The sequence below is a fragment of the Colius striatus genome, chromosome Z, assembly GCF_028858725.1.
Source record: "Colius striatus isolate bColStr4 chromosome Z, bColStr4.1.hap1, whole genome shotgun sequence".
Taxonomy (NCBI): Eukaryota; Metazoa; Chordata; class Aves; order Coliiformes; family Coliidae; genus Colius; species Colius striatus.
In genome coordinates this window covers 37,769,619-37,792,574 of record NC_084790.1, presented here as the reverse complement: position 1 = coordinate 37,792,574, position 22,956 = coordinate 37,769,619, and the positions used below count along the sequence as shown (strand labels likewise).

The window sequence follows — 22,956 nt, the reverse complement described above, 5'->3', positions numbered from 1 at the left end:
AAGCATTGGATCAAATGATGAAACCATTTACATTGAACTGCAATTACCTTTCTGTTCTTGATCAATTGTTAGGAGATACACTATTAAGAGTTTTTTTTATTTCCTAAGTAAATCTGGTCCAATAATTCACTCAGCCAAAACTCTCAAGATTCGGGGCTAACCTTTCAGTTTTATCCAAATTATTTTAATCATGACAGTGAACAGCAAATGTTAGTTCCATTTGAATATCTTTTGATCACTTACCAGTATTTATGAATTTATATATTTATTCTCCAGAAGAGAACTGCACCCATGCACAGCTGACCCCACTGGAACATCATCCCTAATGTCTGTCAACAATGAAAAAATATCTCCTCCATTCACATGCCTCATATGAAATCGTAAGAGGGGAAGGTAGTGAGGTGAGCTACTTCTGTGCAGTATAAGAACATGCTAGCTGGACTGGGATCGACTTTGATTTCCACCTTCTTTTCCCTCAAAAATGTATTGTTTACATGTGACATTTAGTTGCCTCAGTGTGCATACACTGACATATTTAAGCATTTCTTCTGTTTGCTGATTTATATATGACTCCAGTGCACTCTGAGGACTCTCATCTTGACACAGCTTTGTGCATCGTTCTGAACTTGATCCCTGTCATGGTTTGACATGACAGCCTTTTCTGGTAAGGGGGAAGGGGCCGTAAAGATGACTCCTGTAAGAAGCTGCTTGAAACTCTCCTCAGCTCTGAGCCAGACTCACTTCTGGGGCTGAGCCAATTAGACACCTCCACAATCACTTTTTAAGAAGTTGGAAGAGGAGGCTTCTTCCTGTTCCTTCTTTCTTCTCTCCTTTCTTCTTTTCCGGCTGGTGGTGGTGCAAGTAGTGGGAAGAGAGAGAGAGAGAGAGAGAGAGAACCAACCATGCAGACTCCAAGGTCAGTGAGGAAAGAGAGGAGGAGGTGTGCTGGAGCAGAGACTCCCCTGCGTTCTACAGAGAGGACTGGTGAACCCTTGTTTGTATTTCATTATAGACCCTGCATCATAATTCTCTTCATTAAAGGCCCTGTGCCAGGGGCAGTCACTATGGCCAGAGGAAGCCGTGTCCCATGGGAGGGACCCCATATTCACAGAAGCTGTAACTGTGGGGAGGAACCCACCCTAAAGAAGATAATTAAAATTATGCCCAGAAGAGACCATGTCCCGAGGGAGGGACCTTGTATCTGCAGAAACTGCAACCGCGGTGAAGAATCCACACCAGAGATATTCACCAAGGACTGCATCCTATGTCAGGGACCCTGTACCGGCAGAAGTCGCAGCTGCTGGGAACAACCCACACCAGAGAAGTTCGTTAAGGACTGTGTCCCTGGGGAGGGACCCCATACCAGAGCAGGGGAAGAATGCCAGGAGAAGACAGAAGTGGCAGAGCCCATCTGTGAGAGACTGACCACATCCCTCATTCCCTGCCCCGCTGAGCCGTTGATGGGGCAGGAGGTAGGGATATTGGGAGCAGTGAGCTGGGCCTGGGAAGAAAGGGGGAAGGATGGGGGAGGGAGATCTTAAAGTGCTGGTTGTAATTTTCTCATCATCCTACTCCCTTTTTGCTTTTATTCCATTCTGTTTCTTGTAGAATAAACTTTCCTACTTTCCTCTCTAAGTCGAGTACTGGAGTCTGTTTTGCCCGGAACTGTAACTGAGAGTGAGCTCTCCCTGCCCTTGTCTCAATCCACAACAACCTCACTTATCTTTTTACTCTTATTTTGCTGAGGCCTCTGCCATCCTAACAAGAGTAGAGATGGATAAGGGGCTTCAAACAAGAGACTGTTGTGGTGTTTCATTGCTGGTTGGGCAATATCAATGCTGTAAGGGAAGGTTTCCACCTAAACTGTGTACTAGATGAGACAGAAATAAGTGGCTTTAGTGTGTTTCTCTGGGCACATACCTTCTGGATGCTTCCACTGAATGGCCTGAGGATCCCAGAATTCTTCTTCACAGCATCATAACTAGGTACTCCACCAATGAATATGTCAGAGCTGCACTTTATCTGTGTGAAAGCCCCCTGCAAGAAATGTAAGTTTAACACTTCATTAGAATAACTAGAACCCTACTTGGATCTTCATATAGCCTATGTTAGATGTTATAGCTTACTTCAATGCCTCTTTTCTTCTGTTAACTGCATTTCTTTGTACCATTTTCTTAAGAAAGCCACTGTAGGAGACTACTGATAATTATGCTTTAACTCAATAAGAACTAGCTGTTAAATCTTAAGTATATACAAATGAGAATACTGAAGGAAGAAATTAGACCAACTGTGATTTCTGTCTGCACATATAGCTCCATTTGCAATGACTTGAGCTACACTGATACAAATCTGGAACCAGAATGAGGTTCATAAAGTTAACACCAGAGAAAAGTCCATGCAACGGAGACTCGTTCAATGTCTCCAATGTCTAAAAAGATAATGTATAGCAAGTTACAGGGCTAAAAAAATGAAATGATGAGTTTGCGTTAGTTAGCAGTTGCTCAGGATCCCTGATGGAACTAGTCAAGGTCCTGGAGTGAATGGAAAGACGTTTAACAGGTAAGGACAGAATAATTGTGTGATTCCAATCCTGCAGAAGCTCCTGTGATTTCTTTGTTGGTAGTTCCAAGACAACCTCCTTCTGCAGCTGCATTGCAGCACTTTAAGAGTAAAAAAATGGGAATCTTTGTTTTGGCACATCCATCTAAAGAAATCTTGACTGCTCCATTCAGATGTTTTCCACTCAATCTGTTTCTTGACAGATAACTGGAATTTCATTTGATTTATGTTTTCTTTTTTTTAAAGGGTAGACTCTAAATTGTTTCTCAGTTTGCAGAAAAATTTGCAGCTTCTTCCACTAACAGAGTCTGGTTTTATGAACATGCTTTCCACTAGGAAAGAATAAAAGACACTTTCTGTTCAGTTCTAGCCTCAGATTCTTGGGGTAAAAAGTACCTCTGTATGTATTTTAGCGCTTAGAGTGAATACCCTGCTTGGTATAAGTAAAACTTCACTTTATTACAGACTTGACTCACTATGACCTCTTTGTGAGGGAAGAATAAAACCAAGTCATAACTCTCTGAGTATTCCAGTCCTTACTCCTTCCTGAAAACTACATTTGCAAGAAGACAAAGAAACAATTCTTTTGGCCTGCCTTTCCAGCATAACGTTCAGAGAGAGGTAAAAATAGGACTTTGTGGACATAATTTTCAGTATTATCTGTTTCCAGATGACTCATTTCACAGTGCACATGTTGTTCCACAGTCTGTGGAGCAACACAGGTTGTGACACACAGATACAACCAGTAAGTAGCAAGAAAAGAATCTCAAGAACATGTACCAACAAAACACTAAAATGTGAGTCCAGGTACATGGCAGGACCAGGTAAGGTTGTGATTTGAATTGCCTTTACAAGGACCCATGTCCTCAGAGGGAAGAGTTCATCTGCGAATTTCCAAGTTTGGGCTTAAATAAATGCTTCACTAACACATACACTTTTCTGAGATTAAAATAGCTTTAAGAGCAGCCTGTGCAGCTTATTGTGCAATATTTTATAGTCTAACAGACATATTCATGACAAGCCATGCCATATGCTCACCTCTGCCATTCCTTCCACTGGCTTTTGCGTGTCCACTTGTAGGATACCATTCTTTGCTGTGCGAGACACTCGCAACTCATGCCATTGACTCAGGCTGACAGGTTCTTCACTCCTGTTTTAAGGGAAGAAAATTTTCAAGTATTTTGTGGTTTTGCCTTTCTGATATTTTTCACTTATGGTTGTGATGTTAAAAAGTCAAGTCCTCTGGGATGATTTTCCCAAATAGAAAATAAAAATAAATTACTGTGTTTCTTTCCTTGTAAGGAAATAACATACTTTCTGATTCCCATCTGCAATGGAAAGTAAGAGCATGTTCCTACAACAAATAACAAGCACTCTATTTTTATTTATAAATTAAACATTTCTATAATCAACACGCATTTCTTCCACCTTTGAGTGAACTTTCTTGCTCAGTCACTTACAATGCACAAAGACAAATTTTTGTCTCAGCTGTACATCCTCATTTCAAATGACCCAAGTCTGGAGATAAAGCTTCCTACTTAATGGTCAGTCTAGTCCCACATTCTTCATCCTCTTTCAAAACAGAACTACTTTTTGTTGGCTTATCAGCTCTATTTATGCAGCCTCTTACAATGACATGTATACACATGCACACACACAGCCTGTCTGCCAGTACCTTAAGGGGAAGAAACTAAAGTATGATCCTAATGATGTGATGACATGCAGGCTAGGAACAATAATCCCCAGTTGTGCAAAGTACTCACTAGTCTCAAAGGAGGCATTTTAAAGCTGTTCTTACAATCTTTATTAGTTCAGCAGTAATATGAATGCCTGTGTAAAGGGCAAAACCACATTCCATCACAGAAATTCTACAGAACTTTGTATCTTGTTTTCAAATGCAATTTTACTACATTCCATATTATGTCTGAATGTTATTGTGCAGCACTTCCTACAGGAGCAATGAAAACTTGTGTTTGATTCATTGGTCAAGCTGGAGGAAACTGAAACAGTGTTATTTAGGACATCTGAAGACTTTCTACCTTTCAGTAAAAAATTACAAAATTGTTTTGGGTGAAATAATAGTTTGTTAGCCTACCTACATTCCTACATGTAGAAATGAAAAAAAAAATACCAAAAAAGATACATATCCAAAGGAAGGAATTGAAAATAAAATGTGATTTGTAATAGTGAGTCAATAGTTATTCAAATGCTGATTAAAAAAGGTATATAATTTTGACAATGAAAATAATAATTTCTTTTTTTTTCTGAACAATCAACACAAGCTTTGAAATCTTTTTTATTGTACCTGTTTTTATCCTCCAAATTTTCTCAAAGCCCATTTTCACCTAACTGGATGATATTGGCAATATTACTTTGACACTTGGTTTAGAAAACCTCCATTAAAAAAAAATCATCAAGTACTGCCATTCCCTTGTCCTTTTTCTAATGTAGTAGCATTTAGGTTTTAAGTGCCTTGAATAAATCAATATGTAACACAATCACCTTGAAGAAGTTCCTTATAAAGGAACCACATAGCTCTGGCTGTCTACTAGGTGGCAATACATAGATTTTATCTCCTCTGCTGATGAGTTCATCAGTATGCTAACTCCCCTGTCCTGATAGATTTAATTACAATTAAGGATGACTAAACCTTGCAGAGTCATCAGAGTTGCAAGCTACTTCTTGGATTCACAGGCTTTTTGCCACCAGCATGAGTTTGGTAATGCTTTCTGCAGACATTTAAACACTTATGGTTCTCATGTGCTGTGGGGGTTAAGGATTACTTTTCCTCATGTAAGCTGAACCTTGAAAAATGCACAAAATAATGAAGACCTTAATCTTGTGAATGCCTGGCCATGGGAAACCCCAGAGTACCATGAATTCTTCTCTGAAGCACCTTGCTAAATAGTTCAGGTTCTGCACTCATCTGCCCATTTGGCATCCCTGCACACATCGTGTTGCTTCCATCCTAGGACACTTGGGGCAGAACCCAAACTTCACCAGTACCAGCTTTGAAACTGCTGCTGCTATAAATAAGCTTGCCTCACCCTTAATCATAAAGACATTGTAATGTGTTCTGATCACACTACAATATTTAACAGCCTGGTCTGATGGAAGAGATAGTCAGGATACAGCCCTGGAGTTATATCTCCATGTAAGACAACGAGTAGGCATGGGGCAGTATGATAAAGATAAAGGCAGACTTTTAAGTGCATATTGGGATACTTGGGCATGAAAAGCTAGGAATTCATCTTATTTAATTACCAACAGAGCTGATGATAAGAGTTTGAGTGGCACACATTATCTAGAGAAAGTAGCTGAACAGGACATCCTGATAACTTTCCACAAAGCCTGCTGGTCTCCTAAGTCTGACCCATTACCCATTCGTCTCACCAAATTCTTTTTCCCATTGGTAAAAAGCACAAGACACGGGTGCTTGCTGGTGTCTTGTTTGTTCTGCTTCCTAACAGAAATGGGCACTTTTCACTCCCAGGCATGTGCTTGTGGCTCTTGCCATATTTTACAAGCTTACCTTTTCGTTAGACTTTAGTCTCAGGTGTTTTAAAGTGCTAGATTTTTTTTTTTTTTAGGTGGAAAAAAAATCTACTTTAATGTTTCATAGTTGCCAGCAAAAGGAATTAAGACAAATGTAACCAGGAAAAGATTGAAAGCTGTTGTAAGAAGGCCTATTTTGGGTTGAAGCAAAGGTCTCTGACAGTAGCTATAACCACTGCATTTCAGTAAGAGAAAAAACAGGGCAAATACGGAGAGATTCTTCCCTTGATACATCCTCCCAGCTTTTGGCAACTCTTCATGTAGCAATTTCCTGAGTCACAGGCTGCATCCGTACAACTGTGTTTGATCTCCCTCAATGGAGCTTTCTTCAAATCTGTCTAATGTTGGGGGAGTGGTTGAACCTATTTATAATTCTGAGTTCTGTAACATACTATGACAACTAGTTTCCACAACTTATTTATGTGCTGTCTGAATAGAAAGTAAAAAAGAAAAGTCTTATGTTCATTGTTTGCTATTTTTCCATCTGTAGTTTAACTGGGATGCTTCTAATTCTTTCAAATGAAAAAAATATACAGAATAATCGCTCTTTATTTATCTTCATGTAATTCACAACTTAAAAACCTTATCATAATTTCACTTCACTCTTTCTTTTCCAGATTGAAGGACCCTGCTGTATTTGTGCAAGCTGCTTCTTTCCCTTCTCTGGGTATCAACACTACTCTCCTCAAGTGATCTGAATGGCAGCAAGTCTTCAAGACAGGGTGCACTCTCAATTTCTGCAGAGGCATTGTTCCTTATTTCAGACCTAATAGTTCTCTGCATTGTGCTTACCTACCTGTATTTGTTTCTAAGCAGTTAGCTGTTGCTTTCACATAAACTTCCATGGTAATTCTAGGATCTTTCTCTGTCCAACAGCACTAAGTATACTGTCACATCATCATTAGGGTGTGCATCATTTTTCATTTGTTCCCTTTAAATTTAATCTCTGACTTTGTCACCTGAATGGGTTTGTTTGGTTGAATCCTCATTCACAATACTTTTCTCCTAATCATAGTATAGCCAAAATTCCTGATGTCCGTCCACAGAAAACATAATCTGCAAGACTTGCAAGCAGTGTACATCTTTTACATATGCTTTCTACAACTTATTCTGAAATATCAGGTCAACCTGGTGAAACTGGCAGCCTCGTGGGCCACATCCAAGGCACTGCCTCTGTTTGGCCCACATCTTTTCAGAAAAGCCCAGAGAATTGACAGTTACAGAGGGAGTGATAGTAGCCCTTTCTGAGGCATTTCATTGCTCTTATCCTAGACATTAATTTCATGAAGTGACGAATCATTCTCAGAAATTCTGTCTTTGTCTGGGAGCCTGGGTGAATCCTCCAATGAAATGTTTATCTTTTAGACTGCTTAATTTGCATAAATTGGATGTTATCTTCAGCCCTAAAAACCAGCACTATGAAGAAAGGAGGAAACTGGAGATGTATCTTCTTTTGACACCTCCAGCCTTTTGTTACTGCCTGAAAGAGATCTAGGAAGAGGATGCTCACAGAAGTGCTGATATTGTGCAATCCTGAGGCTAGAAGGTATATGCATAAAATATTTATAGACCTCTCATTAGCTATGGTACAACGTCATGGCAGCAAGAAGAGAATTTCTGTAATATCATACAGAAACAAAAGTGATATTTGCAGAAAGACAGTGGTGTAATACACCAACACTGATAAAACTTTGAAACTTAAACTTATGTAGGAAGAAAATACTGTCCCCTTGAATACAGTTCCAGTGTTTATGTGCTTCCTTAGAAGAAAGACGTGAACACTAGAAACTGATGGGCTCCCATACCCCACCACAGGCTACTACTCTTTCCAATCCACTCCCACTCTCCAGGAAACACAAGCAATGCTTTTTACCTGATAACAGCCATCCCTGAGCCACAGTCAAATCTGAACTCCACGTAACCAGCCACCATGTTAACGGAGAGGAAGTCCTTGCTGTCTGTGTCGTAGCTGTACAAAAGGACACCAGTCTCTAAATCTGGGCGAAATGTCATCTCAAACTCCATGAAGGAAAGGTAATTCTGTGGTTCCAAGGGCCAGGGTGTGCTAGCAAAAGATCTTAAGGACTCGTTGAACTGAGGTATGGCCAAGGTGAGTGCTGGAAATCCAGAACACACAAGCAGGTCACTTGAGGCTCAAAGGTAAGGGACTGACTCCTATCAACCAGTGTCAGTTCCCTTTGTTAGGTATTTAAAAGATAACATTAAGAAATACAACCTAAAAGTTGTCTTTCAATTTTTTTTTTTTTAAATCCTAGCCAACACTGCTTCCTTCCTTCCTTCCTTCATGTCTTTCTTTTCCAGGGATGTATTTGTATTATGAAGATTTGCATTCCTTCTCTTTAGTGATCCAACAGTGTTTTTCAAAGTGGCAAGCATGCACACAGTGAGTGGTGGCACGAAAATCTCTGCAGTGCAGAAAATAATACTGCATGGTTTTGCCTCTTTGTGTGTAACTGTGATTTCACCAGGAAATTGATACTGGGCCCTTTACATTCCAGAATACACAATTGACACTGGTTTTTGGAGAAAAGAGGGGATTTCTTTAGAGTTAATTTGCAGCTGTGGAGTAGTATATTGTTTTAACTTCTGAAAAGTAAGATTGAGATGCTTAATTACAACTATTTTAAAAAAAACAAAGGGGTTTGAGAATCATTGATTAGGTAGGAGCTGCATATAGTCCCAACATGAATAGTGTGTGAGGGTTTTACTATGTGATTTTTAAAAGATCAAGTTAACAAGTACTCTCTGCCTTTGGTTTAATAGTATAAGACCTCTTTCAACCTCACTACACAGAAAACACATTGAACACTAAATAACACATCCACAGAAATATAACTAAAGAAACACATCCAGACTAGCATCCTCTCACCTTCTTCACAATGATGACCTTTAAATCCAAGAGGGCAAAGGCAAATGTATGAATCTGCTTTGATCACAGTACAGGCACCACTGTTGATGCAGGAAGCCTCGTCACAGATACCACTGCTACACTCACCTAAACACAAGGCCAGAACATTAATTTATCAGAGAGGTTTGTCAAAGAAGATTTATTTGACTGCTGATCATTGTTACTAAGGAATCCAATTTACTCTTCTGCCTAGGTTCTTACACAATTTGCCAAATGTCATGTGATTTAGACAAGGTGACTTGATTTTTAGCAACTTTTTTAGTACCAGAGCAGCAAGAGATCTTAAAAATAAAAAAATAGCCCTTATTAACAAAACACAACAGTTGTAGTATTCAATCACTCCCATGATTACTTTTCCTCTGCTCCCGCTGCTATGTTTACTTTCTCAGAAAACAGAAATCTCATGATTGTTTACAAGCACTGTTACTTCTTTATCTTCAATTACTTTAAGTGCTTCTTTATTCACTGTAAATTAATGCCACTGTAAGCATGGAAGGTGTTAATCATCATCAACTAATCTTAAACTAAAATGAAGCAGTCAGCTCTTTTGTCTGCACTAAAAGGGATCTATATCATCAGCATATGGACTTTTTATGAAGCATTTCTACTATGCTGGCACATCACATAAAATAACAAGGAGATGATTTCTTCTGGAAAGAAAGATGCTCATCTGGAGCATCTTTCTTATGAAGAAAGGCTGCGGGAACTGGGACTGTTTAGTCTAGAGAAGAGGAGACTGAGGGGGGATCTCATTAGTATTTACAAACATCTAAATGTCAGGAGGTTGGGGTAGCACTTTCTCTGCTGTATCCCATGACAGGACAAGGAATAGTAGAAAAAAGCTGGAACACAAGGTTTCATTTAAACATAAGGAAAGCTATTTTCCTGGGAGGGTGAGGGAACACTGGCACAGGCAGCCCAGGGAGGGTGTGGAGTCTCCTCTGGAGATTTTCAAGAGCTACTTGGATACGGTCCTGTGTGACCTGATCTAGGTGGACCTGCTTTGGCACAGGGGTTGTACTGGATGATCTCTAAAAGTCCCTTCCAACCCCTACTATTCTGTGATTCTCTTTCAGTACAGCTTCATATAAGTGTGCTTAGTCATGTAAGGACAGTAAGGCTCTAACTCTCAGTTTTAAGTAACACATGGCAGAACCCAGCAGTTATTTTCATTGATGTTGATTGTTAATGCGGTAGCATGTGGAGCATTCATGGATGGGAGTGAAGATTGCTGCAACCAAAAGGCAATATGTTAGAGATTGGAGGACTTTGGCAGGGCTTTCTTCTATCTATATAAATTCCACAGATTCTCACTCTCTTGTGAAATTATTCTCTGCTTCCAAAGTCTTATTCTTTCAGCATCTACTTCTTACACCGGTCTGCTCTCCCTCTATATTGCACAGAAGTTTGGTCATGGTATCTAGAGAATACAGAATAATTGTTAGAGAGTTTCTCATTAATCACTTCCTTCTTAAGATGCCAGATGTACAGTTATAGAAGAGAAGAAAGATGACTTTGTGGCTGAAGTGTGGCATGAAGAGTTCTGTGATATGGAATCTATTTCTTGCCTTTACCAATTGCTTTCTGACTTGGGTTCATTCATATTCTTAAACTGTTTAGGCTGAGAGGTCATTAAAGCAAGGATTTTGTTGCCCTGTGTTTTTTTTCAAGAGATCATTACAGAGATGAAATAGAGATGAATAAATGAAAGAGGACTACTTAATTAATGTCCCTCCTTCTCCATCTTTTAATCTGTGAAGGGTAATTTTATAAAGCACTTCAGAAAGCTCTTGAAAGAATTTATTCCATAGTATTTTTTAAAATACCATCTATCACATATTGTGACTCTGGAAATGAAAACAATGGATGGTCAACAGGTAAGCCTATTTACCTCAGCAGTAATGGGGTTTAATGGGCAAAAGCCCCCTGTAAAAGCCACAATACTGCTGTGGGTTTGAAAGATCCCAGTGTTGCTTTGGACAAATGCAATGATACCTTTAGGCAAAACTTATTTTGTTGGGTCCATACTGCTTTAAATATGAACACAGCATACATACTGTTAATTTCTGATGATATGACTGTGTCAGCCAGGAGCAGGAAGAAGCATCCTGAGAGATGCTGGCAGAAATATTGGTGCAGATGTAATTATATCAGTAACTCTGAGTTTCCTGTTTGTCCATGAGAAGTGGCTTTACTATTTATGCTGCAGGATAACTGTGCCCACCGGTGGTTTTGGTATACTGAACAATGATGTTTAATTGCACAATATGATATATCTTCCTATTACAGACATGGCAAAAGCAATGTGCAAAAGCACAGAGAAATACCATGACAAAAATCAGAGCCCACAGCTTCCACCTTTTAAACCTGGACTGCTGCTCAACCTTTTTCAATAGGGGAAAAAAGTAACTCCTGGTTCACTGCTGGTTAAAAACCCCACACTGTTACACTCACCAACATCAGCACCACTGAGAGCTTTCCCTAATGGCCAGGGTCTCATATCAATCATCTTCCCATTGGCGCTGAGTGACTGGACGCAGCCCTGAAACCCACGGTTGGTGCCTGTAGCTCTGACCAACCAGTACACGCTGGGGGCACCGCCAACGTAGAAGGGAGTCCGGAACGTAATTTTACTATATTGGCCCTGAAGGGAAAACAGAGCATGACATGATATAGTACAGACGTAACACAGAATAACTAATTAAGCCACACAAAGAATCACATTAAGAGATAAGCAGGTTGCTCGTTGATAATTCCTTTCCATTACTCATTACTTCAATCAGTCTACCATTCTAAATGTTACTTTTTGCATCAGCATCCATCACAGTAACAGGCAGTATTAAAAGCACAATAAAAAACTTTAAAATCACCTTGTTCTGAGGAGCAATTGTGATCTTTTACTGCAATTTTTTCTTTTGCCAAATTTGTCTTCTAAACTCTCCACACCAGGTGACAACGGGCAATGTGCCATTGCCTTTTGTACAGAACCCAGCAACTACTTAAAGTTGAATGATAATGAAACGACAAAAAACAAGAGTAAAAACAAAGACAAGGCAAAAGCCAATAAAATTACAATTCCAGTAGGGTTCTGCTCACTTTGCCCATGCTAAATTTATTCCTTATCTTTCCTTTTTTTGGTGTTAATCTACCTATAGAAATGTCCACACACAAGTTTACTAGATCTGCTATAGTGCATAGAAAGGAACAAAAAAACCTCCAGTCTTAACTTTTTGAACCATTGAATCAACCTCTGTGATACTGTGGGCAATTGAGTCGTAATTCCTTCCATAAATATGAATATGTTTTATGCCTCCTACTCAAAGGTTATTTCAAAACCTCACTGCCCTTTAGAAGAAAATACTAAAAATTCTCACATTTACTCATGACCATTTTTTACCAATGTGTTCTTCTGACAGCACTGACCTTTAGCCTAGAAGCTTTCTGGATTTTTCCTCCCTGTCCTGTCTCCACAGTGTTTATCAGAATAAATTATATTCCCATAGCCTATACTTTTACAAGCTACATAAACCAAGGTTATTGAGTTTATGGATGTTCACTGCACAGTTCGCTCCAGTGACACATCAAAAGGATCTCAGTTTCAGCAGGGAAAAAGAATTTAGATGGACCTTAAGGCTAAAGGTAGTTCAGACGCCCATAGGATTTCATGGTGGGCATATACCAGTGCTGTGGGCATACAGCTCTCCAGTCTGCCTCAAATCACTTGCCATTTCACCTTTCATGTTCCTGCCCACCTTGGTCCGTCAAGCTTAATCTCTCTTGTGGGTACTCTCTAGGCTGTTCAAGTCAAAATTAATCAGGTCAGAAAACACCACCTCCCTTCTGCCACTAATCCAGGTCATTCTAACTAAGAAGGTCTGAGGATTCGCCACTGGAGCAACAATACTAAAGAAGCAGTAAATTCTGGCGGAGAGCAGCATCTGGAGCAATCAACTTTTTCCTCTGCTGTAGCTGCAGCTAGGAAAATGTTTGTCCACTGTCAAACTCTTCGTGTAATATACTCTGTGAGCTACAGTCCTCTTACTAGTCCTTTTTTTACATCTTTATTTCTCACAGATCTTTTGACTTCTGTCTTCCTTGGCTATGAGTGATCAGAGCCCAACATAGCTAGATGCCATCTTACCAAAGTGCTGTACAATGCCATGTCTCTACTGGACATATCACTCCTGATTCATATTTGTCCTTTGCATAGTCTTATTACATTGGTAACATGTAGCAATGTGACAGACATTGAAACACCTTCCCCTGTCATTTCCAGGTAGTAAGAACGCTAGGCACAGCATTTTTTCCTCTGTGAAAGGGAAGAGGAAAGCTATCTAAATCCATTTGCAACTGCATTTTTCTTTCAGTGCCTGAGTTTCACTTCTGTTTTCTGGCCTGTCAACAGATGAACAAGTCAGGAATCTTCCTCTGTTATATTTTATCCTGCTGGCCTCATATGAAATTGTTGGTGTTAACGTAAGTCAGTGCTGAATGTCTACTTCCACGACTGTGCTTAAATCTATGTCCATGATACAAAAGTAATTTCATTTCTGTACAGAAACCTTGCGTGGCTATGAGTATGTTATACACAAAAATATACACATACATACATGTCTTACTTTTACGGCTGAGGAAGCAAAGCAGCTTTCTGAGGCTTGAAGAAAGCAATCAGAGACAGCAGCTGTAAAACCTGCCAAGCTTTTAACAGCAGCCTGTACCTGAGACCAGTGAAGTGTAGCAGAAGGATGGCAGAGAAAGTGTGGACAACGTGCAGTTTCTGCAGGTGCAGAATTACCTACCTGAGATTTTCCTGTCACTGGAGCATCATTATCCATCCTGAGCCAGCCACTCATCCCATCTCTGAACAACGTGACACTGTGCCAGTTCCCCAGCTTGACTTTGTTTTCACTGATGATGACTGCAACTCCAGTGCCACAGTTGAACCTGGAAGCATGAGACAGAGAGGGGCAGGTGACAATCTTACATTAACCAAATAACTGAAAGTCTTTTTTAGATCCCAAATATCCTTTTTGCTCATGGGAACCTCTGTCTTTCACGTTGCATATTAGTAAACCACAGGAAAATTAGACAGCCCGTCTACGTATAGTCTGATTAAATTTCAAATTTCATTGTCTGTTTTTCTGCCATGGAGAAGATTTTGCATTCTCTGGCCATCCTGAGTGTGTTACAAAGCTTGTTTCAAGATGGAAGGTATTAGAATCTGAGTTCCTACTATCATAGTAATTTCTCTTGAGAATTTTCCTAGCTCCCTAGGGAAAAGTAGTGCTATATTAATAACTCTGCATTTCTCTATGAAATTCAGTATTGACTGACAAGGCCTCGAGGAGAGTCTCTGTGGAGCTCAGTATACACAAAATGTGCCATTTTCTCTGAGTGCCATCCAGTGCAGGTGAACTGAAACACAACTAAGGTACATCATCCATTATGTTATTCCCCACTTTCAAAGCATTCATCCTCCCAAGTAAGGAGATTCTTGAGATAGTCTTTCACATGCTTCATGTCTATGGGTCTGCAAGAAATCTCCTCTACCTTCATTGAAAAGACCTGCAACTCTCATCCAAACACAAGACACAAACTGAAGGTCTTGTGAAATGAAGTGGCTTGCTGGCAATAAATCCTTTATTTTGCTACATTACCTGCAGGTCCCTATTCTGTGAAGTAAACCATTGACTATGTGCAGCCCAACACAGCATAAGTTTAGCAAATGCAGTGGCTTACTGGGATTTACGGTAACATAGCAATAAAACCTGGACCAATGCCTTGAAGGAAACTGAACATTTTGCCTTTACACCAAGGTTTGAGTAAGAAGAGTTCAACAGGGCATATGCACACACACTAAAGAAGGATGACAGAAAAAATGTTGAAGAATTGTTAAATGAAGCACTACTACTCATTTTGTGCACTGCATTGGGCAGAAGCAGGCATTCATCACACACAGCAGTCCTGGGAAGCACCCATGGCCTCTTCTCTTTACATCAGATTTAGGGTGGAGGTTTTACCTGAACTGGAGGCTACGTCGGATGATAGCCAGTGACATAAAATCACCACGACCATGTTCATTTTCTCCACAGTATAGCAGCAAACCATCTTCTGATTCAGCCTGCAATCATCACATCAACGTGAAAAATCAAAGTCTAAGCCTCACAGTAACAAATAAATGCAAACAGCACTGGAAGACTTTGCTCCAGAAAAAGGACAGCATTTTTCTGATGGAGTTTTTGACTTGAAAAGTCAGAAATTGATTGATCAGTTTTGAATCCTGCATTTCAAGACATAGGAAAGCATTGCCTTAATTCTTAAATGGTTTAAGAACATCTCATCTACTTATAATATGATACTCTCAGACCTAAAAACAATCCTGTAAGCATTACTGTCAGCCATGAGAACTCTGAACACAAAGTCTAGCAAGAATGTCCTAGCAAGCCTGTTAAGTGTAGACACATACTCTGCTTCCTGCTCAGCGAGCCTGGCAATTTTCAAGTCAAACAATCAATAGAGACAGGATTTCTTCATACGGGCATAAGAGTCTGACACAGTTATTTTTTGCAGCCATCCTGCATGTTAGGCTAACAACCAGTCAGAGGCGTGTTAGGTCATCACACATGAGGCTGGCAAGTCTGCCTTATGTGGGGGCACGGGTGCATCTGAAAGCTCTCCCTACAGGCAGCCCCATCAGCTCTGTCCGTCATACACAGAGTGCATTCACATAAATCACTGTGGGACGTATCACATCAATTCAGAACTGTAGTTTAAGTAGTCCAGTACCTTGGATGTATTAGTAGTCACTATCCCAAACTTCAGTGGTGGAAAATAATGCCTGCTTAAATCCCGCAGGGTAAGACAAAAACTCTGGATCTAGACAGGGCAATATTTTGCTCAATACAACAAAATCAGAGTTTCTTATATGCAAAGATCTTTCATGACACTTCCAAACTGTAATTCACAAAAATTCCAGAAGTACTGTAGCCCATAACTCTGTCAACGTACATCACCACTAGTCTGTAATACCAGTATTACTTGTCCCAGAGATTCTCTCATACACTGCTTACCAACAATGGGTGCAAACACTTCAACTCAGTTTACCAATCATATTTGCATTCATTGAAGGTGAAGATCTTTAGATCTTTCATCTTTAGAGATGAAGCTTATGTATAGGTTCATCATACATTATAAACTATAATGAAGGTAAGTTACTGTTTCATTTTCCATAGCATCAGAATAAACAAAATTTAAAAGTTTCTGTGTGAGCCTGGAATTGCTTAAGCTTACCCTGAATTCAATAGTAATCTGAAATGTCTGATAGGAGTTTTTCAGTGGTTCAAAGGTGATGTATGAGTAGCCAGAGAACTGAGGATACTGGATAATAACATCTGAAAAGTAAGGACAGAAGCATGTTACTTAGCATTTTTCTCCCATATAAAAGTCAATACACATTTAGCACTAGATAACATCAGATCAAAATGAAAGGCAGAGTTCCTCCTGAGATAACCATTATACAGCAGAAGTCAAAAATCATTTAACCTATTGCCTTGTCTTCCCACCACCTTTTTCAACTAATTCCTTTATTCCCAAGGACCCGATGAACTTGGAAAGAAACTGGATACTGAGGGCAAAACATCGTTCAACAGCTTAATCCCTGGCTTCAGTAGAAATTTCTCTAGATATTCATCCTTGTTGCATAAGACATAACCCAACAACTTTATATTAATCTTTTTTTAAGAATTTATTTAACATGTAGATAAAAAAGTAATTTTCTGGTTTGGAGGATTACAAAAATATATGTTGGAAATGTGGGCAGACTCTATGCTGCATTAGTCACTGCTGCTCCATAGCTGCTGTGTGCAGCATCTGCAGGATTCTTCAACGGCTCCTGACAACCCAGCAACTTCCAGCACTTCCCTTAAGTCAGTTCAGGGGAGAAGCTACATGAGTCATGGAGAAAAGAGAGTCCCTGCAGGCATCCCTCTGTCCCTGGCTGCAACACTGGCCTTTCATATTGCTCGTCAGCTGGTGTTATTAGTCCTCACCCTTTGTTGTCTTATGATGTCCATCTTGGCTTTAGCACAGAAAATCAGGGAGATGTCTTACTACTGCCTTTGCAGCTCTTTTTCTTAAGAAACACTGAGAACAGAACACAGTTTCAGGCCTTGATTATTATTTTTGCAGAGGATCTAAGTCTAATAAGGAGGAAAGACTGAGGCATCCTATTCCTCTTTATTGTTTAAATACTGAGTGGGTTTTTCCTGCATATTTGTATCTGGATATAGCTCTCTCACCCTCTTTGTTTGCAAGGAACACATTTTAGGCTCAGATGAAGAGAACTGGTGCTATAAGCCTGAATATGATTGCAGCAGACAACAATTAACTTGTGCCTTGATCACAAGCAGAACTGACTGGACCAGAGCCCCATGCAGCTGTTGATTGTAAAGAAAAGTCTGCTTTCATTCAGATCAATATACTATTTAATAATATTGGCTGCTGTGGAGAAATTCAGTACAAGGGAATATCAGTACATGATGCTACCGCTTACCAAGGAGTAACACAATCCCTTGTGAAAAATTGCCATTTTTGACTCCTGTTAAGAAACCCACTCTACAAGTTGTACACAGTTATGTCAGTTCAAATAAATCCTCCACTCTTCATACTTGATCAAGGCAAAAAAACACATCTGCAGCTGTTCCATATGACTGAGTCACAGAGTTTGTTTTCAGAATAAGGTCTCTTTACTCCAGCACCGGGAGGAGAAGATCAAACGGTCTTCAGTTTCCACCCCCAGTGCACAACACTGTGCATCACAAATGTCCAATACAAGCCTGCACAAGAAACATGTGTCCTTGATGCTCTTCTGTGTGTCAGGGCCTTAGCAGATCAGATCATCAGATCAGCTCTTTCTTGGATGGTGGGACAGCACCATTACATGCAAAAGGACACTTTCTTTGGCATTCACCTGACCCCTTGGTCACCAAACCAGAAGAAAAATAACTACAAGGGAAAAAAAAGAAGTGACGTGCTTGTAGCCTGCTAAGTGAGCTGGACTAGGTCACCAGTTGATCAGCTCAACATCAGTATGAGCAAAAGGACAAGGTTAGGTCTGTGGAGGAGAGGACAGGAAGATGACACAGGAAGAAGGACGGCCTCCTTCACCTGAGTAAGACTCTTGGCCTGGCCCTCCTGCCCTTCAGAGAGGTGAGAAGATACCTGGCAAGTCTTCACTGGGACAACCACACCTCTTCACATTCTCCAAGGCTTCAGGTCATGCCTTCTGAATTGGGTAGGACATTTTGTTCCTTCCTTGCCCCAACCTGCCTGAAAGAAGTGCCGGGGCTACCACTCCTGAACTTCTGCCCTGCAGACCAAGGGGAAAGCCTCTTCTGGAGATGATGTTACAATGGTTTCTTTGTCTCATTTCCATTCTGCAGGGTCAGCATCATCTCATGGACCATGCTGGAAATGTGAGTGGTTCAGAGCTTCAGTTGCAGGCAAAAAATAAAGGTCAAAAAGGAGTCGATGTCCCTGCCTGAAGTTGTTGATTCCATGGCTGGACTCCATCAGGCCTGGGTGCCTACCAACATCCCTGGCTCCATCACTCTTCCACTCCTGGATGGGGGAAGAAGGATTAACCTCCCCTGTGCGTCTTTATATGGGGTCTGCATTCAGCTTTATTAAATAACTACTTTACATCTATCTGTGGAATGAGAAGGAAAGGGGCTGAACTGGCACATGGAAGCTGCTGCTGTCTTTACCAATCCATTAAGTCCAGCGGGCTAATCCCAAAGCACACGTGGACTGGTTCATTGCAAAGTTGTTCCTTGCCCCAGACAAAGAGAAACCAGCAGCAGCATGCATGCAGAAACCTACCTTCTGCACACGTCTCTCCTCCTTTTCCCAGGTTGCAGTGGCAGCGCGAGCCACCCCGATCATAGTCATTGATGCAAAAACTGTCTGCAGAACAGACAGCCTCTTCGCAGGAGAAATCAAAGAGGCGTGCGGCAGAAGACATGCCACCCCTCCTCACTGCCTGAGTGGTGCTTGCCCTTGCTGTGGTTGAGGGCCTCATTGTGGTGGCAGAGTAAGTAGTGGGTTCAGAAGTGGTTGTAAGGACTCGTGACAGGAGCCTGAAACTAGAATGTGGTGTGACTTTAGTTTCAACCAGAAATTTTCTGTTGCCTCCTTTGATAGCAGGGAGTGGTCTGAGCTGAAAGGAAACAAAGAAACACAAATTCAGTAAAACCTAAAATGCTATGTGGAAATGAAACTTCTGCCTTCCAAGGTATAGATCTTAGGCAACAAACTCATCCTCACTGAAGAAAAAGAAACAAACATATCATTATATTTGCACACGTAATATCAGACAGTAAACTTCCTGGTAAAACCAGACACTTCAAAATACTGATACCATGAAGAAAAACGAAATGCCAAAGTGAAATCTTGAAATTTACCTCTTCTATGTAAATGTCGTAGTCTGAGTCATCAATATCAAATTCATCATCATCACCAGTCACCGTGTCTGTGATATACCGATGCCCATAGCTTCCACTTCCTAACTCCTCCAAGCCTAAAAAGACACATAGTCAGTTCATCTGCTTTTTTTTGACTCTTTACACACAGCAACTGAGATCTTACTAACCCCTGATTCAACACAGAAATCTGAGATGGTGTTAATGTTCATCTTGTATAGACAACGCAAGTGTCAGCCTGAAGATGGTAGACACTGTCCAAGTAGTACACATGCAACTCAAAAGACAGACCTTTGTTTAGTCACTAAGTGACTAAACTAAGTGAAAAGCTCAGGTCTCGCACTGTAAAGTGACTTTTATACATCATTCATCCAAGACAATGATTCTGAATTTTTTCAGCATGGACATATTTTAATTTATTTTTAAAAATTATTTATTATTTGTATTATTTAATTACTTCAGCATGGACATATTTCAATAACTGAATTGGTTTAAGATAAAAAATTTCCCCCTTAATAAATACACAGTCCTGAATTTGCCTTCCTGGTGATGAGATAACTGGAACTACAATAGGGAGGCACCTAGGTAGTGCTTTTCTGGCACACTTCTTAGGACTTTATCTGCCTCCACTGGCTCCAGTGCTCCTGGAATTATCATCCTAAGAGTTTTTAGGCTACTTTTTAAAAGGTAACTTAGCACATCAATAAAAGAAATATGCACAAACATAATGTGTTTTTCATGTGCATAATCTGCCTCTGCTTCTCTTTGGAGTGCTGAACTGTGCTGAGGGACAGCTTAAACACTGAGAGGGTCCTCATAGAAAATATCTGTGCTTTTCTGCACATTACATAACCAATTCTGCATAAACAATGGTTTACACTTCTAGGCTATTAGAATTTACCAGAAGTCATGAGGAAAGAAAATACAAGTAACTGCATCACCGTCATTACTTGTCATTTCAGAAAGGTTAAGAAGAGATAGACATTTGACAACCATTAAAGCAACAGACTTCATTTGCCTCTTCCATAAAATATTTTGTGACCACTTAAAAACAGCAGATGTAACCCTTGTTTTACAAAGTCTCTGAATGGGCTAACAATGTGGGCTTGTTCATCTTAGCAGATACAAGCTGCTCATATTTTCTTATAAGTTAACAGGTTCTTCACATCACAACATGCAAAAACATGAAGTCTTGCTGGGCTGTTGCAGTTTGCAGAAGGGAGACCTGACAATCCCGCAAATGCCACTTGATGGTGGTGAGAGCTTCACTACCACCACTGAAAAACCCAGTGAAAACTAACGAAGCTCAGCAGACTTTGAGAGAGAGCAGTGTGGGCACAATGCTTTTGGGCCATTTGAGACATTTGACTGGGTCACTCATCTCTCATCTTGGCAAGGAATACAGGAAAAAACATCTTACTGACCTGATTCAGGCAGAAGAGCACTCGCCTAAATCATTTTTAGTGCACTTTATTCTGTTGCAGTGACTGCAACTCAGAAATCCTGGCAGATAGTTTGGCAAGCAAGCAAATGTGCACCAGACATGAGTGCATGCCCTGGCTGGCTAATTTGGCCTTCAGCCATGCTCTCTGTGGCAGCTGCTTATCAACGGTGTAACAATACTTGTTACATCAGGATACAGAAAAATTAAGGGCAAATGAGCAGGGATAACGAACCATACACATCTGCAGCCAAAATAGCATGCTAGACTACTAGAGAACACATATTAGCCTTTCCACACTAACATGTATACTTAATAATTTGTAAATAATACAATTTAACTGTGTATTAAACAGAAGTAGTCAGCACAGAGTTATAACAGCTAACCTAAGCAGCGAACATATAGTTTTATGACTGGTAATAAGATGAGGCCAACTGGACAAACTATATCCAGATTATTTCTACTAGTGCCCGTGAATTACAAGGGAGAGGAGGAGAGGAGAGGAGAGGAGAGGAGAGGAGAGGAGAGGAGAGGAGAGGAGAGGAGAGGAGAGGAGAGGAGAGGAGAGGAGAGGAGAGGAGAGGAGAGGAACATAGGAGGAGTAGAATAACATAGTAGAAGTAGGAAGGAGTAGAAGAAGTAAAAGTAGAAGCAGAAGTAGAAGTAGTAGAATTAAATAGTTCCATTGGGAGGGACCTACAATGACCACCTAGTCCAACTGCAAGTTTGACTTCCACCATCCATCAATGCATCAGAATGTCTTTCTTTGTTAACAGTGATTTTATAAGACATGCATTCCCACAAATGAATTGAGTGTGCAAAACCTCAAACATAAGCACTATAAACATGACTTGCAGATTAACATAAACTATATGAACAGAGAACAGCACTAACTCAGTTTCCAGCAGCTGTGGCTCAATGGAAGTCACGTCTATTTTACTTATTGCCTTTATATTGTGTGTCTGAAAGTATTTCAGAATTAATTCAGTTCTTCTAATGGATGAAACTAACAGAAGCCATAAAGATAAGTTGGAAAAAATAAAGGAAAAATCACAATTATATGTTAGTGAAAACAACCTAATTGTATTCAAACAAGCTGTTATACACAAATTCAATCAAACATTCTATTAATTTATTGGGATTTAGGTTTAAGTAGGAATGAAGGAATACAAAGAATTAAGTACCTTTATATTCACATATAGGAAAATGTTGGGTCTTAAATTCACATTCAAATTTTAACTCCATGCCCATTTCATGGAAGTGTTAACTTTCCTGATACAAGTGGAGTTACCACTAAACTACATCAACAGACACCATGCAATAAGAGCTGGTAATTTAGGAGAGACAGGCAGTTGCCTCTTTCATCTGGCACACCAAAATATTCCATGCTTTTCCAACAGTAGACCTTGGGAGGCAAGATGTACCCACTATTTTAGACCAGAAAATATTTTCTTTCACCTTATAGAACTGGTACAATATATACAGCCTGAAGAGAGACTAAAGAAGTTCCAGCTTACTGTGACAGCTAGAAAAGAATGCTCTGAGACTCTTCTTCAAAGACCTTCACAGGACGCAAGTTTGGCACCACCAGGAGAAGAGTAACTTCAGAAGAGATCCTAATATCCACAGGTCCCTAGCATGTCCCCAGACCCCAGATATTGCTCCTCCCTGGCTCCATCTGAGTTTCAGCCAGCACATGCTACATTACCTGTTGATCTGTAAGCATTTTTGATAACAAATAAGGCACTCAGGAGCTATGAAGTCATGGAGATGTATTCTCTTCTCTGTATGCCTGAATTTATACAGGTGAGTACACACAGAAATTAAGAGATCATCCAACAGCTCACTGGCTTCTCAGTCTCCTTGCTCTGCCCTACATTTGGTGTCTGCTCACTGGATGTGACATGATAGTTACATGTGACGTGATGCAATAAAACTACAAAGAAACAGAAAGCAGGGAAGGTAACAACTGTGTACAGAAAAGCCCATGTCAA

General features: G+C 40.2%; 1 protein-coding gene across 2 annotated transcripts in view; it reads right to left on the bottom strand.

Annotated features, from left to right (window-relative positions):
- The window catches only part of EGFLAM (EGF like, fibronectin type III and laminin G domains), an 85,270-nt gene that overhangs the window by 22,039 nt on the left and 40,275 nt on the right, over nucleotides 1–22,956 (bottom strand). For both annotated transcript variants that reach the window (XM_062019017.1, XM_062019018.1), the window contains exons 8-17: nucleotides 19,504–19,619; nucleotides 18,923–19,259; nucleotides 16,334–16,434; nucleotides 15,064–15,164; nucleotides 13,843–13,987; nucleotides 11,498–11,687; nucleotides 9,005–9,130; nucleotides 7,988–8,231; nucleotides 3,598–3,709; nucleotides 1,921–2,037 (exon numbers count right to left, since the gene is read on the bottom strand). In XM_062019017.1, the coding sequence (XP_061875001.1) occupies nucleotides 1,921–2,037; nucleotides 3,598–3,709; nucleotides 7,988–8,231; nucleotides 9,005–9,130; nucleotides 11,498–11,687; nucleotides 13,843–13,987; nucleotides 15,064–15,164; nucleotides 16,334–16,434; nucleotides 18,923–19,259; nucleotides 19,504–19,619 (1,589 nt within the window). The remainder of the gene's footprint in view (nucleotides 1–1,920; nucleotides 2,038–3,597; nucleotides 3,710–7,987; nucleotides 8,232–9,004; nucleotides 9,131–11,497; nucleotides 11,688–13,842; nucleotides 13,988–15,063; nucleotides 15,165–16,333; nucleotides 16,435–18,922; nucleotides 19,260–19,503; nucleotides 19,620–22,956) is intronic.